This window comes from Mustela lutreola, chromosome 1 (genome assembly GCF_030435805.1).
Source record: "Mustela lutreola isolate mMusLut2 chromosome 1, mMusLut2.pri, whole genome shotgun sequence".
Taxonomy (NCBI): Eukaryota; Metazoa; Chordata; class Mammalia; order Carnivora; family Mustelidae; genus Mustela; species Mustela lutreola.
The window spans coordinates 282,585,512-282,602,021 of NC_081290.1; the positions used below are offsets into that span (position 1 = coordinate 282,585,512).

General features: G+C 57.3%; 1 protein-coding gene across 9 annotated transcripts; it reads left to right on the forward strand.

The window, feature by feature from the left end:
- Positions 1-253: 253 nt before the first annotated feature.
- Positions 254-15,830, forward strand: SLC22A11 (solute carrier family 22 member 11). Of its 9 annotated transcripts, none has more exons than XM_059145997.1 (11): positions 254-383; positions 690-970; positions 2,213-2,316; positions 5,566-5,720; positions 5,817-5,985; positions 7,387-7,510; positions 8,444-8,559; positions 10,918-11,132; positions 12,203-12,311; positions 12,713-12,919; positions 14,327-14,497. In XM_059145997.1, exons 1-11 carry the CDS (start codon positions 332-334, stop codon positions 14,388-14,390), a joined length of 1,596 nt encoding a protein of 531 aa, XP_059001980.1. In that variant the 5' UTR covers positions 254-331; the 3' UTR covers positions 14,391-14,497. The 9 variants fall into 9 exon arrangements, with proteins under 9 accessions (XP_059001980.1, XP_059001971.1, XP_059001965.1 ...); XM_059145988.1 differs by lacking the exon at positions 254-383 and adding an exon at positions 8,865-8,910 and having other exon boundaries at positions 398-970; positions 10,994-11,132; XM_059145982.1 differs by lacking the exon at positions 254-383 and having other exon boundaries at positions 398-970.
- The last annotated feature ends 680 nt before the right edge of the window (positions 15,831-16,510 follow it).

Here is a 16,510-nt window from a genome sequence, read left to right on the forward strand (position 1 = left end):
ACCAACTGTTTCCTGATTTAAAGAGCCACAGGAGAGGGACCTGAAAATTTCGTTTAGGAATGTGAGCAGGCCCCCAGCAGAGAGCTGCCAAAGCCTCCCTCAGTAGCTGCACCTGACTTTCCTGCCTGGGAGCTCACGGTGAAATTGAACTTTAACCAAGGTCACTGCTGGGTGCCACTTCCTCCACGACTGGAGCGCAGTAACATCACAGCTCAGTGCATCCTTTTTTTTTTTCTTTTTCCACACCTGCTTGATCTTTTACTCTTGGTGCTGGTGAACCAGAGCGCCTTGGAGGCCCCAGGCAGCCTGGGGACCGTGAGCTTTGTCCCTGATGTCCCCTCTCCAGAGGGGTGGGGCACCCAAGCGTCATTCCCTGAAACAGGGTAAGGGGGAGTTTCTTCAAAGCATCTGGGGCGTCTCAGGACTGACTTGACTAACCGGTTGCGAGCCGGCTCTCCCAACCAGCTGCAGGCTAGCGAGGCCCGATTGCAAGGGTCCCGGCAGCTGCTAGAGGTTCGGATACTCGCGGGCTCCCTGACCTCTGGGACAGCTGCCCTGGCCACCTGCGGCTCTGCCCATGGCCTTCGCCGAGCTCCTGGAGCGAGCAGGGGGAGTGGGCCTCTTCCAGGCCCTGCAAGTTCTCACTCTCCTCCTTCCCTCCATCTTGGTGCCCTCGCAAATGCTCATAGAGAACTTCCTGGCCGCCGTCCCAGGCCACCGCTGCTGGGTCCGCATGCTGGACAATAGCTCCGAGGCCCCCGCAAACCTCAGCTCTAAGGACCTCCTGACCGTCTCCATCCCACCGGGCCTCCACCGTGAGCCACACCAGTGTCGCCGCTTCCGCCAACCACAGTGGCAGCTCCTGGACCCCAACGCCACGGCCACCAACTGGAGCGAGGCTGCCACGGAGCTGTGCGTGGACGGCTGGGTCTACGACCGCAGCACCTTCACCTCCACCATCGTGTCGGAAGTAAGGGCCTCTCCCCTGCCGACCCCACGGCTCTCTGACCCGGCTTCCCAGGGATGGCCGCCCACCCATGCCTGGAAGTTCCCAGCAGTGGTACTGAATTAGAGGCGACTTGCTCAACACATGCTGGCCCGGACCCTGATCCGAGGCCCGAGTTCCAGGATAAGCAGGAAGACTTAGAGGAATTTTAGAATTGGTCACCATTTAACCCTGCAGGAAAGGAACAGTGACAGGCACTGTTCTAGAGGCTCTTCCCCCTAGTCTCACTCCGAGCTCACAAGCAGGGGGCCTTGTGTGCGTCTGGGAAGGAACAAAGAGAAGCAGAGTGAGGGAGATAAGTTGGCCAGGACACACAGTTCACACACTCCAGCAGCTGCCTCAGCCCAGACAGACCATCAGGGGCCGGAAGCTGGGTCTCCATCACGGCCTGTCCTGCGGCTACCCAGGAGGAAAGCAGGTCCGGGGAGCAGGGCTGAGAGGCAAGTGGGGAAGGCCTCTCTGGAGGGGAGACTTGGATGAGACAAGGACCGTGCAGAGAGAGCCCAGTGGGGACAAGAGTCCAGGTCTGGGGTGCAGAAGGTCCATTGTGTCTGGGCACAAGGAGTTAGGGGCCAGGCCACAATGCAAGGATCTGCTTGGCATTTTCCAGTGATCACTTTGCCCCGTGGGGACAGGGGGCTCCTGCTTCAGTGGCCCCGGCTAGAGAGGCCGAAACAGAGCGAAGCCGTCAGGTTTTGGTGGAGGACTGCGTAGTGGGGCGTGTTGGGGCCATGGATGCGCGGACCCCGGCAGGAGCACTCAGAAATTACAGTCGCATGTACTTAGCCCTCTCTGCTCATCCCAGCGGCCCTGCCCCTGCGAGGGAAGCAGCTGCACCGCCCCCCCCCTTCTGCATGAGAAACCGGGCTCAGCAGGTGCAGAAAACCCCGGGCTCCCCCAGCCAGCCGCAGGGTTAGAACTGCAGCCTGTGGTTCAGCCACCGCGCTCCACTGCCCACCCCCGCGCACCCAGAGCGGCCGAGTCACGTGCGTGCCGTGCAGCTGGCTGGGAGGAGAGAGCGGAGCCCCCCAACCCCAGCACACCCAGTCCCGTCTCTAACGCCTGGCTCGAGGGACACCACCCCCAGGACCTAGGCTGACCAGGTGCTCCTGGCTGGGAACTCCCAACCTGGGTCTCCCTCTGCCGCCCAGGCCCCACTGTTCTGTGTCCCCTGAGCCCAGCTGCTGTGCCCTCCTTCTCTTCCAGTGGGACCTAGTATGTGACAACCAGGGCCTGAAGCCCATGGGCCAGTCCATCTACATGGCTGGGGTCCTGCTGGGGTCCATCTCTTGGGGCTTCCTCTCTGACCGGTGAGTACCTTCACTCCCCGCCGGCTTCTCCTTGACAGAATGAGCTCCACGGGGACAGAAGTACAGAAATGGACCATGAACATCCACATTCCTTGAGAGATGGGGCTCTCTGGGTCTAGACGAGAGTCCCAGGTCCCCAGGGAGCAGCGACGGCCAAGAATCCCATGCCAGATTAAGCTACATTGTGCGTGATCCCCTCAAACACCACGCTCTCTCCTTTGGAGACACCAACCTTCCTAGGTACCCATTCTGTGCCGGGCGCTGCACAGCCCCCTCTTCCTCCTCCTCCTCCTTCTTCTAAAGGTTTTATTTATTTATTTCAGAGAGAGAGAGCGAGAGAGCGAGCGTGCACATGTGCGTGAGCTTGAGTGGGGGGTGGGGGGTGAAGGGCAGAGAGAGAGGGAGAAGCAGGCTCCAGGTCGCCTATGCTGAGCAGGGAGCTGGATGCGGGACTCAATCTCAGGACCCGGGATCATGACCTGAGCTGAAGGCAGACCCCTGACCTACAGAGCCACCCAGGTGCCCCCAGGACCTAGCCCCGTCCCTTCTCTTGGCCACTGCCCCCACCACCACCCCGACTTGAGGTTCCAGGTGGAGGAGCATTTGCCTCACATTTGCTAGGGCCAACGCTGGCCTCGTGACCCCCACCGCCAGCCCAACCCCTCGGCACCGGACTCCATCTGGGAAACCGCCCCCCCCCCGCCCATGGCACACCCCTAACCATGGGAGCCAGCCCTGGTCTCCTGCCCGCCCCTGCAGATCCAGCCCCAGGCCCCTCTTCTCCATACCTTCCCCTTGCCCAAGCCACCTGCCTCTCTGGCCTGGGGCAGGCCCTGGCCCCCTTGAGGGTCTCTTTCCTCCATTCGGAGTGACTTTGCGAAATCCTCTATGTGGATATGGTTGATGCCAGCCTGAGGTCCTCCAGGGCCATCGCACTGAGGACAGTTCCTGCTCCCCACCCCCTCCACCTCTGCTTGGCCCTTGGCTTCTCCCCCACACCCATGCAGGCCCTTACTGGGGCGCCCTGGACATCCTGGCTGCAGAGCTTGGAGGGGGCCCATGGTCAGTGGCTGGTGGCTGAGCCTCATTCTGAAGGTTGTTCCCCTGGTCTCTTTGTGCCCGGTGCGCAGACCTCAGCCCTAGGCAGCCTTTTCCCACCATAGGCAGGAGGCCCCACCGGGGGCCTCGGGACCCCCGCCCTGTCCTCCGGCACCATGAGTCCCCTAATCGTGCCTTCTGTCCTTGCTCGCTGCACCTACTCTAACAGTGCTCACTCACTGGTCAATCGGGGGTGTCCCCCGGGGACATAGCTCCCAGAAGGCAGGGGCACGGCATCCCCAGGTCCCCAGCGTCCAGCACGTGGCAGGCACCCAATCCTTATTCAGTGAACACACGAACAGCTTCCCACCTTTGCCACACCCTGTGGGCTCTGGGTCTGGCCCGTGGGTTCCCTCCCCACCTTTCTTTCCCTGGTTCCCTAGAAGGCGGGTGTGCTGCTTCCCATGTCTCCTCTTCCTGTTCTGGGGACCTGGCTCTGTCCGAGGGTCTGTTGTGGGTTAATCACATGAAGGACATCAATCACAGACAGACCTTGGGCCGGGCGGGGCGTGGTGTGGGCTCCTCCTGTTGAGGCTCTGCTACCATCATCATCATCGGTGGGCCTTATTTAATCCTGAGCATGGTGGGGGGCCCGAGCAGCAGGGAAGGACGTGGTCCAGGTGGCACTTTCAGAGGACAGCTGCCATGCAGCTCTGGCTCCTTCCCCTGGGGCTGTCCATGCTGGAAGCCAAATCACCATCAGTCTGCAGCCTACCCAGGGAGCCTGGCGTCGGGGCCCGGTGTCGGCATCCAGCCCTCGCCCTGGGTCTGGGCCACATGTCCTTGTTCCTGGGCAGTGCTCAGACAGGCAGGCCAACCATCGCCCGAATCTCTCCCATTGGACCGACGCATGCTTTGGCCAAGTGCAGGCCATGGTTCGGGCTAAGCCAGCCTTGGGGCTGGAGCAGCACGGTGGGTATGCTGGTAGATGTCCGAGGGCCCGACACGGGTGGTCTCACGGGAGCTCTGGTCCGTGTGCTGGCCGGTTTGCCCAAGGCCACGTGCGCTCCACCCCCGGGCGCGCCGCCTCCTTGCTCGGCATCACGGTTTTCACGGCTCTGTAAGGCCGTCATCACACACACCCCCATTGCACAGACAGGGGAACTGTGGCTCGGAGACACTGAGTCCTGTGCCCAAGGTCACCCAGGCAGGACATAGCTGGGCTCAAAACCCAGGCTTCTGATGCCTAGAGCCCATCTTTGTTTGGTTTTTATTTAAATTCCATTTGGTTAACATGCATTGTACTATGAGTCTCAGGTATACAAAACAGTGATTCAATCAAAGCCCGTTCTTTTTTTTTTTTTTAATTAAGATTTTATTTATTTATTTGAGGGGTGCCTGAGCGGCTCAGTGGGTTACTCCCCTGCCTTCAGCTCAAGTCATGATCTCAGGGTCCTGGGATTGAGCCCTACATTGGGCTCTCTGCTCAGCAGGGAGCCTGCTTCCCCCTCTCTCTCTCTGCCTGCTTCTCTGCCTACTTGTGATCTCCCTCTCTGTCAAATAAATAAAAAAATAAAATCTTAAAAAAAAAAAAAAGATTTGGGGCACCTGAGTGGCTCAGTGGGTTAAAGCCTCTGCCTTCAGCTCAGGTCATGATCCCGGGGTCCTAGGATCAAGCCCTGCATCGGGCTCTCTGCTCAGTGGGGAGCCTGCTTCTGCCTCTCTCTCTGCCTGCCTCTCTGCCTACTTGTGATCTGTCAAATAAATAAATTTTCTTAAAAATTATTTATTTATTTGAGAGAGAGAGTGAGTGAGTCAGAGAGAGAGCACAAGCCAGGGAGAGAGGGAGAGAGAGAAGGAGACTCCCACGGAGCAGGGAGCCCAATGCGGGGCTCGATCCCAGGACGCTGAGATCATAACCTGAGCTGAAGGCAGATACTTAACCGACTGAGCCACCCGGGTGCCCAGAGCCCATACTTCACCCTGAGGTGATGTTGGCCCTGAAATCCAAGCATTTGCCATTTTTATAACAGGCAGACTCGGAGTCTGCTCCTGGGAGATCCGCGGTGGGGAGCAGGTGCTGTCTGTACCGAGGGGCCCCAACAGGTGCCCCACCCTCTCGAACCCTCCTTTCCCTTGAAGCACCTACCCCCAGGCCCAAGTCCCCAGCGCCCCTCTCCAGGCCCCCACGGTGCTTGTGTTCCAATCCAGGTTCGGGCGGAAGCCGGTGCTGAGCTGGTGCTGCCTGCAGGTGGCTTTGGCCAACACTGGCACCATCTTCGCTTCCAATTTCCTCATCTACTGTGGCCTCCGGTTCCTGAGCGCTTTTGGAGCGGCCGGCATCATCATGATCCCGGCGACGCTCAGTGAGTCCCTCCCTCGGCAATACGTGCCATGATGGGGGAGCGGGAGGGGACAGGCCACCAAGTGGGCCTTACCTGCCTGTCTGCATCACGTTTCAGTGGTGGAGTGGACCACAACCCGCAGGAGGGCCGTCACCGTAACAGTGCTGGGGTGCTCCTATAGCCTGGGCCAGATGGCCCTGGGGGCCTTGGCCTTCACCTTGCGGGACTGGCGGGCTCTCCAGACAGCCGTATCGATGCCTTTCTTTGCCATCTTCCTGATCTCCTGGTTGGTACAGTGTGAGACCTTTGCCCTTGGGGAGGATGTCACTCACTAGGAGGGAGACCGGGAGGGCCAGGGTGCCCCTCAACCCCACCGCCCTGACCGGGCGTGGATCCAAGGGGCTGAGAGCCACGGAGGGCAAGGATGTGTGCGGTGCCCCTGCTCAGGAGAAACATCTCGGGGTTCAGAGTTCCGGGGTGGGCATTTTAGCCCGAGGTATGAGGCTCCCATCCGGCCAGCCGGCCCCCAGTTCTTCCCTTTCTCAGCCCCAGCTGCCCCCGCCGGCCGGACCCCTTCCTTCGCGTCACTGGCCCGACCGCCTGCAGGTACCTGGGTCAGTGCGGACTGGCGTTGGGTATGGAAAGAGACAATTACTACGGTTATTTGCCGTAGCATGCCCTGAGATCTGGAAACACGTGCTTGGGTGAGGGAGAGGGAAACAGACACAAACTCATGACCTCAACCGTTCTGTCGTGTCTGTGCACCGGGGCTGAGTACACCTGCACCCCGTAAGTCTGCTGTGCGGTACGGAGAGTAGCAAGGACTCATTCATTCCTTCTCCAGCATTTACTGCCCCGTGCCAGACGCAGTTTTAGGTCATGGGGACACATCAGCAAAGAAAACAGATCAAAAGCCACTGACTACGCAGAGTTTTGGCACAGCAACAGAATCACTGAGCAAGGTGGAGGACATCCCATAAACACACTTAATCGGCCCTTCTGGTCACCTGTGTGGGGTGCATTCCAGATGCTGTTGGTCATACCAGGTGTGTGTTCACTTCTTCTCACGAGGAAGGTGATACAATGACCGCCATTTTCAGGTGAGGGACTGAGGCCCAGAGAGGTTCAGTGACTTGCCCCAGGCCACACAGCTGGTAAGCACCAGAGGCAGGATTTGAACCCAGGCAGGCTGGCTCTTTGAACCACTGCACTTCCCTGCAAACAGGGCTGAGCCCTCCAGGCTCGGTAAACGCCAGACCTTTTCACCCAGGAGATGACTCTCCCTGCCGTTTCCCTGAGGCTGGGAGGAAGCAGGCTACTTTTATAGAACCACCCAGTTCTGGCTGGGGATGTAGTACACTGTGCACTGTCACAGAAACGGGCTCCGCATCGCCATAGACCCAGGCAGCCCGTGCACTGGCCACACGTGAGTCCCTGACTGCTGGGAAGCCAGATGGGGTGGCACAGGGCAGCCGGGCATGGGGACCCAGCTTTTCTCTGGAGCCGTGGGGGCCTGCCAGTCTCCTTCCCTGGCACCAGCAGTGCCGAGGGGACAGCAGCTGGCTGCCATTTCTCTCCCGCTGCTGCTGGGGGAGCGGCTGCCCGCATCCCCCTCCCAACCTGGCGAGGAGGGCCCAGGATCCTGGAAGAGTGCAGGGGCCCAGGTAAGCATGTGGGTCTTTACCAGGTGGCTGCCGGAGTCTGCCCGCTGGCTGATTATCACGGGCAAACCAGAACGAGCACTCCAGGAGCTCAGAAAAGTGGCCAGGATAAACGGCCACAAGGAAGCTACCAAGTCACTGACCGTCGAGGTGAGAGCCCCTGTTTGTGACATGTGGGACATAGCAGGGAGACAACAGCCACAGATGCCTTATCGCCGCCAACTTCAACACTGCCCACTCCGGCGACAGAAGTGACACTCTTCCCCCAGCTGGCTTGTCAGGGGCTTTCAACCACGTGCATTGCATAGTGACCTCACGGGGCTTCTCGGTGTTTTGGGGGGAAATTGGATGTGCTGCTTGGGTGGCGATTCTTTCAAGAAGCAGGTGTGGGAGGATGTGCAGTAGAAACAAGAAAACTCAGTCTGGGGTTGGGAGGATCAGGGAAGGCTTCCAGGAGGAGGTGAGCTGACCAAGAGTGAGCTGAACACAGGGTGGGGCCCAGAGGTGCAGGAAGAATCTGAATGGGCACTTGTGTACAGTGAGGAGCCCGTGTGGCTGGGGTACGAGGCAGACCCTGGTGCCAGCCATGAGGGGCAAGGCGGGTGGTCGGGTTTGCCTAGGAGCTGCCGAGGGTAGCACGTAGCCCGCAGCTAAGAGAGTCAGAGCTGGGACACAAGACTGACTCCCTGTGTGCAGAAGGGAGCTCTGCCAGGGGTGGGAGGCCAGCTGCAGTGGGGGGCCAGAGAGATCTTTCTTTCTTTCTTTTTTTAATTTACTTGAGAGGCAGACTTCACAAGTAGGCTGAGAGGCAGGCAGAAAGAGGAGGAAGCAGGCTCCCCGCTGAGCAGAGAGCCTGATATAGGGCTCAATCCCAGGACCCTGGGATCATGACCTGAGCCAAAGGCAGATCTCCAACAGAGAGAGATCTTTCTGTTTCCGTGTCCCTGCTCCCACCCCCAGGCTTTCCAGTTTCCAGGCTGGGCTCCTCCCATCACTCTGCCCACCTGGGCACCATTCCCTGGCCTGGGGGCAGGGCAGGGCCAATGTCTGCCCCCCCCCCCCTGTGTCCTGTTCTCACCGCAGGTGCTCACGGCCAGCATGGAGGAGGAGGTGGCTTCTGTGAACGCCCGCAGGTCGGTGCTGGACCTGTTTCTCGTGCCCACGCTCCGCTGGAGAAGCTGCTGTATGTTCCTGGTGAGGTACGCGCCCTGGTCATCCCTCCCAGGGCCAGGGCTGAGTGGGGAGCCTGGCGGCATCCGTGGGGCCACCTGATGGTCAGTGGAGGCCGGTGGCCAGGGCCATGTAAGTGGTCACCCAAGGCAGAACGAAAGACATAGAAGTTTATTGTATTCGCTGCAAGGGAGCGGCAGGCAGGACAGCAGAGGAGACACTGAGTGCCAGGTGGCAGTGGTGCGGGTGGCGGGGTTGGGGAGGGTACGGGACTGTAGTTATGGGGGAGGGGAAGAGGTAGGGAACGAGTGGAATGTTCCTTTCTTGCTAACAGTGCCCAGTTGCAAGCAGCCAACAGGTCAGCGAGTGGCTGTTTTGAGGTGGGTCCCAATGGATCTGTTTGCTTTCATCCGGGTGGTCTTGCTGTTGGCCCTTCTGCTTTCCTGGGGCTTCAATTGCTCAAGTTTGTCGCTTAAAAAACGGCCTAGGTCATTTCCAGGGTGGGGATGGGGGACAGCTCCTGCACGGCCTCCTCGAGGCAGCTCCCCCAGGAGGCAGGAGTCCCAGCCAGCACTGGGGAGGGGCTATGGGGGCTCCTTTGGGAAACCAGTTGAAGGGCAGGGACAGAGGCACGGTGAAGCCCAGACTGGAGGTGAGTCTATGTCCCTAGAGCTTGGGGAACCCAAGCTCACTACACCCCCCACCCTTGGGACAGCAGGGCCCAGCCGGGCAGGTAACTCACCCAAGATGACAGAACAGTCATTTGAACCTCGGCTGAGCCCCCTCCTTGCCCACTGCAGCACCCCCAGGTCCCACATTGAGCACGGACTCCCCAGCAGGCCCCTTCTTAGCACCCCGACAGGCACCTGGGAGCAGGAGAAGGCTCCTAATAAAACAAATTCAGTTCAAGGGACTTGCAGGGACCATACTGACAAGTGAGGGTCAGGTCTGATGGAGACAGGATCTTGAAACTAAAGATCAGGAAAACGTTTTATTTTCTGCTATATTTAACCACATATGGATTCCAATGGCAAATATTTGCTACACCTTAGAGAATGGATCAAATGCTTTTTATTTTTTTTGCCCTGGCTTACGTTTTTTCTGACAAATGAAAAGGAGTGCTTGGTGCCCGGAAAGTGGAGGGGGCTATTCTTTCAAAACCTTCAAGGCTTCCTCAGCGCTCCCAGGAGCCCCTCTGCATCCTTTGTTATTCAGATCACAGGCTGGGAAGCTGCTAACCTGGTGGGTTTCTGTGCTTCTACCATTAACCCCTTTGGCTGCTTTGAGTGGAGCTGAGCCCCTCCCCCACGGGGCTTCCACAAACTTCGAGAAAAGCCAGGGACTGCAGCTTTATTTAGTCTATAGCTGGTATCTTGCTGTCTGGCTGAGTGCTACACTCCCGGGTGTGGCCCAAGGGGAGTGTCCATGAAGCCAGGCTGGGGACTGATTTGAAAAGTGGTAGCAAATAATTTCACAACATGGCCATCACTGGACCCAGATTTAATCTCCAAACTACGGAAATCCCGCTACTCTAGGTTCAGCTTTGGCTACTGGGGAGCCTGGGGGGTCTGTGGCAGGGCAGTCTGCCCCGTGTCCACTCTCTACCCCTCCCCCCTGCCCACCTTCCTGCCAGCAGACTTGGGGTGCAGGTCAGTAAGCAGGAAGTTCATTGCAGGGGGCTCTTGGGATCCCTTCCTGTGGATGGGTGGGGAGGCTAGGGCAGGGCAGGGGAGCTGAGGAGAGAAGCAAGCACATGGGGCAGGGGAGCTGTCCCAGGGGTACGGGCACTGCAGCACCCCCCACAAGCCCATGGAGGGCTCAAGGAGCAGGGGTGATCCTTTTGAGCCGTCCCTCTGGCCTATGTCATGGGATGATCTCCCCAGCTAAGAGGTACATTCCCAGAGACTGGGAAAGTATCTTTCTTTTGGGACAACACAGCCCACCTCATTCTACGATGAACCCATCTTTCAGGATAAAGAAACTGGTATCCAGGGAAGGGCAGAGACTCGCCCAGGTTCATGACCACTAGAACTGCGCCAGGTAATGGTTCTGGCCGCGACTGGAAGCAAAGCCAGAGAATGCTAGAGCCAGACTTGGAGCTCAGCTTGACCCACAGAGCCTCATCAGCCTGGAGAGTTATGTGTCCCCGCTGGCTGGTGGTCGACTAGTGGCCAGGAGCCCGAGAGGTGACTGCCTAAGGCAGAATGAATGAAGCCTACCCTGTCTCTCCTGGGTCAGTCCCACTCTCGAGAGACTGTCCGACATCCAAAAGGCTTTGTGGGGTCCGGTAGTGACCTGCTCAGGACAGCCTGTGTCCCTGGGGACAGCCCAGGTGTGTGCCCTCTCCTTCGTGTGGCAGGGATCTGATTTCTGGCTTTGCCCTGCAGTTTCTCCCAAATGATCTCCTATTACGGGCTGGTCCTCGACCTGCAAAACCTGGGGAGTGACATCTTCCTCCTCCAGGTCCTCTTTGGAGCTGTGGACTTACTGGGCCGGGCCACCACCACTTTCCTGCTCAGCTTCCTGGGTCACCGCATGACGCTGGCCAGCTTCCAGGCCATGGCTGGCCTCTCCATCCTGGCCAACATCTTCGTCCCACAAGGTGAGGCAGGGCGGGGTCGACCTAAGGGGGCTGAGCGGCTGAGAGCCTGGTGTACTGGCCTCCTGGGGTCCTTCCCCTCTCCTACCACCTAGCCCAGCACCCCTGCAGCCCTGTGTGCAAGCTGCGCCCAAGCCTACACCTGCCACATCACCTCAGGCTTCGAATCCCCCCATCGGTCCCCCACCAACCCCCTAAGGCAACCGAGGTCCAGAGAGGTGAAGCCTCAGGTGTCTCAGCCAGCCAGTGACCAGTCCAGGGCTGGGACCAGACTTCAAGCCCGAGGCTGGTCCCAAGGTGGGAGGAGGGGCTGGGGAAGCTGCTGGACGCTCTAGGTTGCTTGAAGTGAGGCAGGAACACCAAGCCTGGGAAGCTGGGGTGTGCAGATTGCTGGCGAGGGCCCCTGGGCCCCTGTCTTACTCTTTTCTTTCTGAATGAAGCTCTAATGCCCCGAAAACCCTCTCAGTCTCCATTTATGGCTCAAAGCAGGGCGGCGGGTCGAAGGGCAGGGATCCCAAGTTCTGGGCCAAGAGCCAAACGGGGAGGGAGGCAGAGGGACCACCTCCCATACAAGGCAGTGCTTGGGGAAAATTTGCCGCGACAGGTGTGTGACAGTTCAGGAGACTCATCATTACAATGTGTGGGAGGGAAAGCTAAGGCGAGGCTTGGCTTTCTAGCTGGGGCTCCCCACGAAAGCCAGTGGCGGGACCAGCGTTCCCACGAGCAGACCAAGGGCAGTGCGGAGGACCTGTCATGACCCTCTCCTTCACAGAAGAACCATACCCAGGTCCCAAAGAGACTTGCCCCAGGGACACTGGAGGGAGAAGTTCCGAGAGCCAACCTTGCCTGCCCCAGGCTCGCCCACCCCAGGCTGGGCTGGGTTCTGGCCCTGCCCCCCCACCTCCAGCCCCCCAACTGTGATGTCATTCTGCACCCACATCCCTGTCCACCCTGGGCAGCCTGGCACCAAGTCAGCACCGTGGGGCCCCTGGGCACAGTCAAGGGCAGGGGCGCTCCGGGCTGACTGGGGACCCCACAGGCAGACCCCACCGTCCCCATCTTCCTCTGCCCAGATTTGCAGACCGTGCGCGTGGTCTTCGCCGTGCTGGGAAAGGGATGCTTTGGCATAAGCTTAACCTCCATCAGTGTCTACAAGCCCGAGCTCTACCCAACTACACTGCGGTAGGCTGAGCGGCGCACTGCACCCGGGAGGGGCGGCCAGACCCCGGGGTGCATGAGAAAAGGGTGTCCCTGGAAAGGCCAGCAGGGGAAGGGCAGAGAGGGGCTGGGCATCCAGGAACAGCACAGCAGACCAGGGAGAATGGGGTGGGTCCTTGAGAGTCTGTGAAGGACTCTGGATTGGATGTTCTCGGAAGCAGAGGGTGGGAAAATCTAGGAGGGCTCCATGGAGGAGGTAGTGTCAGGAGACTCTGAAGAGTAGAGCTCCTTCAACCCCGCTTTCCCTCCCCTGGCACATCCTGGCCTAGCCAAATGCCTCCCCCTCCTCTCCACCCACCCAGTAAAGCCTCCTTCTTGAAAGTGGCAGCGGTGACGAAGGTCTGGGCCCTCCTCTCCACCCACAGGATGACAGCAGATGGCTTCCTGCAGTCGGTAGGTCGTCTAGGGGCTGTGATGGGCCCCCTAGTCAGGATGACTCGCCAGGCCGTGCCCCTGCTGGCCCCCGTCTCCTACGGTGTCATCCCCATCGTGTCCAGCCTCATCCTCCTGTTTTTCCTCCCGGAGACCCGGGGACTCCCACTTCCTGATACCATCCAGGACCTGGAGAACCTGTGAGTGATCCTTGGCCACCCTGGGAGTAGGGCTGGGCTTCCAGGAGGTAGCTGGGCAGGGCTGTGGATGTGGGGGACGGGACAGGAGAGCCCAAGGATCTGGGAGACGTGCTAGACAAAGAGGCTGGAGCTGGGCTGGTCATCAAGATGACACCAGCCGCCTGAGTTTTCCAAGAGCCGACAGCATCCCTGGTGCCTCGGGGCAGCGACCCAGTGGGCATCACGGTTTGCGTCTGAAACCACGTAATCACTGCCACAACACAGCCAGGAAGAGACTATTTCCAACCCTGTTTACTAGAGGCTCAGAGAGATGAAGGGACAATTCAAGGTCTCCCAGGTAGAAAGCGCTCGTCCCTTGGGCAGGGAAATTCAAAGGCTACGAACCAGGCTCTGCAGCCAGACTCTTCTGGGACTGAATCCCTCCTCCCCCGCCGCGCACTGACCTCCCTCACCGCACTCACCCACGAGGCTGGAGCCTGACCCTGACCGCCCTAGTTCAGTCTTCCTCAAGGAATCCCAGGCCCAGAGGGATCAAGAGCTCAGTTTCTGGAACACACTCTGCTACCCTCACGCCATCCTTTGAGAGAACAGAAACGAGGGAACATTCCTCAAGTTTATCTTGTGGCCTGAATCACCACGATGCTTCCGCTTCCTCATTTGTAAAATGGGTTTAAAACAAAACGGAACAAAATGTCCACCCAAGCTCAAAGACCACTTTTTGAGTTAAAGTTATTCTATTAAAGCACCGAGAACAGTGCCGGGCCCACAGCGCAGGCCCCAGGCTGCTGTGTCCTGGGTGAAGGTGGTCGTGCAGCGGCAACAGGCCGCTGAGCGGGAACCGAGGTCATGCTAATGGCTGGGGGTTGAGCATCCCACTCCTGACTTGGGCTCCAGTCATGATCTCAGGGTCCTGGTGAGCCCCGCATCGGGCTCTCCACGCCCAAGTGGGTGTCGGCTCATCCTTCTCCCCTCTACTCCTCCTGGTTCTTTCTTCCTCTCTCAAATAAATAAATAAATAAAACCTTTTAAAAAATAGTAATACCAACAGCTGGTTCTCAGGGGGCCCTTCCTGTGTCAGGAGAGCATCTCATTTAATCCCAACAACCCCACAAAGTGCTGTTGGGGTCAGTTTCATGGCCAAGGAAATGAAGACACAGAGAGGTCACGTAACTTACCCAAGGATGCTCAGCTCAGAAGCAGGGAAGACGGGACTTAACCTACTCTTTCACTTTTTTGAGCACCTACTGTGTTTCCAGGCACTATCTTGTGCTTTGGGGACATGGCGGGAAATCCATCCCTAATCCCATGGAGTTTACCTGCTCATAGACTCCATCCCCCAGTTCCTCCCTCCAAGCCCTCCAGCCATCTCACCGCACAACGCCACTCTCTGTCTTTTGATTATTCTAGGAAATCGGCAGCAGCCAAGGGCAAGCGGCAAGAGGTGGTCATTACAGAGAGTACCCGGTTCTAGAAATTCTGCCTGCATGGAGCCCCTTTGGCTGAAGATCCCCATGAAGGGAATTACCTCTTCTCCAGTGGAGGAAGGAGGCAATTTGGAGAAACCCGAGGGCCTGGCGTGGCTGGGGTTGGGCGGCCGGGGTGAGAGGCAGCATTGAGGCTGAGGGCTGCTTTCCCACTCACTTCTGTCCCCCACCTCCCCACCCAACCTCAGCTCTGCAGAGTCCGGCCGGTTCATAAGATGGGTTCTGTCCCCTCCTCGCCAGGCTCCCATCTTCATACCTTCACTCAAAACTCCAGACTCGCTTCACTGAACTGGAAGGAAGCTGCAGATTTCTCACCTCCGGGCTCCCAGAGGGGATCCTAGGACACAAACGGAAAGATCTGGACAGACCGGAGTCCCAGCCCCTCCCTCACCATCTGCAGAGTCCTCATCTGTAAAATGGAAATAATCACAGAACCTACTGGGTGTGTGTGTGTGTGTGTGTATGTGTGACAGGATTAACAGATCTTAGCACAAATCACAGTCCAACACGTAGAACCTGCTGCCTTTGCAGCCCATGGGAACAGCAGGAACTACCGGGGGCCATGAGAGGCATTACAAAGCCTGCAGAGTGACCGCTGGTTCCTGAGGGAGGATGTGACTGGTGTATCTGAGGAATCCCACCCATTGACAGGGGACTGAGGCCCCCTCCTCAGGAATAACAGGAATGGCCCCTGGTTGCCTGATGAGAAGTGCTGTTGGCTATGGGACCATATCTACAGGAGCAGGTGGGGCAGGAGTGGGGTTCAGCCATTTGAGACCCTCCTGGTTTCCCTTACATGTCAAGGGAACACATCACACTGGGTCTTCATTTGAGTTCTTACATCACAGGGGCACCCTTGGTGTCTAACTCAAGGGGTCACCTTTGCCTAATTCACACAAAACCCCTCCTCCCTGTGCTGGTAGCAGCCCTTGTTGATAGAACTGGGGGATCATGGAGGCTGACCACCTACTTTAGAGGTAAGAAAAGTAAAGCTCAAAGAGGTGGAGGGATACGCTTGGAGTCACATGGCTGAGCCCTGGCCAGGTGGCCGGGCTCCCAGTCCAGAGCTCCTTCCCACACACCAAGCTCCTCACCTTCACCTCCAGCCCCGCCCCCCCAGGCCTGACACCCACATCTGTGTCACAGAGTTACTCCTACAACCTTCCCAGAAGAGCCAGACCCTCTAGACACCTGCCCACTCTCCTTGGATGACTCAGAAGCCTCAAGCCACAGGCTTCCCATCGCATGCACACCCATTTTCCCCCATCAAATCCAATGCATGGCAGGCCAATCAAACACAATTCAAATAAAATCCCCTATCTGCTTAACACCCTCTGGGGCCTCATGATAAAGACCACACCTCCCCCCACCAACAGGCTTCCGGGGGTCTCTAGCCTTGTTTCACATGTAATAAAGGTTTTTAAAAATTCAAGTCATATAAAGTATGTTCTTGGATCGTCATGGAGAGAAATTGGAAATCAGTAGCAGAGAGGTATCGGGGAAACTCCTTCATACTAAACAACACACTTCTAAATAACCCCTGGACCAAAAGAAGCCATCACAAAGGTAATTAGAAAATATTTTGAATTGAATGAAAATTTTTTTAAAAAATGACATATCAGAGTTTGTGGGATGAAACTAGAGAAGTGATTCAAGGGAAATTTATTTCAATTTTAGTATATGTGCTGCCGAAGCGAGCACAAGGGAAATTTATTTCATTAAGTGATTACATTAGAAAGGAAGAAAGTCTCAAATCCAATATCTCAGCTTTCACCTTTAGAAATTATAAAAAGAAGAGCTAATTTAAACTGAAGTAAGTAGAAAAGGAAATAATAAACAGAAGTCAGAAAAATAGAAAATGATCGAGAACATCAATGAAACCTGAGGCTGGTTTTTTGAGAAGTCCATAAAATTTATAAATCTCTAGATGTATTGCTCAGGGGAAAAAAAAAAACCCCACAAAGGAACACATTATCAATATTGGGAGTAAAGAAGAAGCATCACTACCAATCCTACAGACATTAAAATGGTAAGGAAATATTATGAGCAACATTTTACCAACAAATTTGACAACTTAGATGAAATTAACAAGTTTCCTGAAGGATAT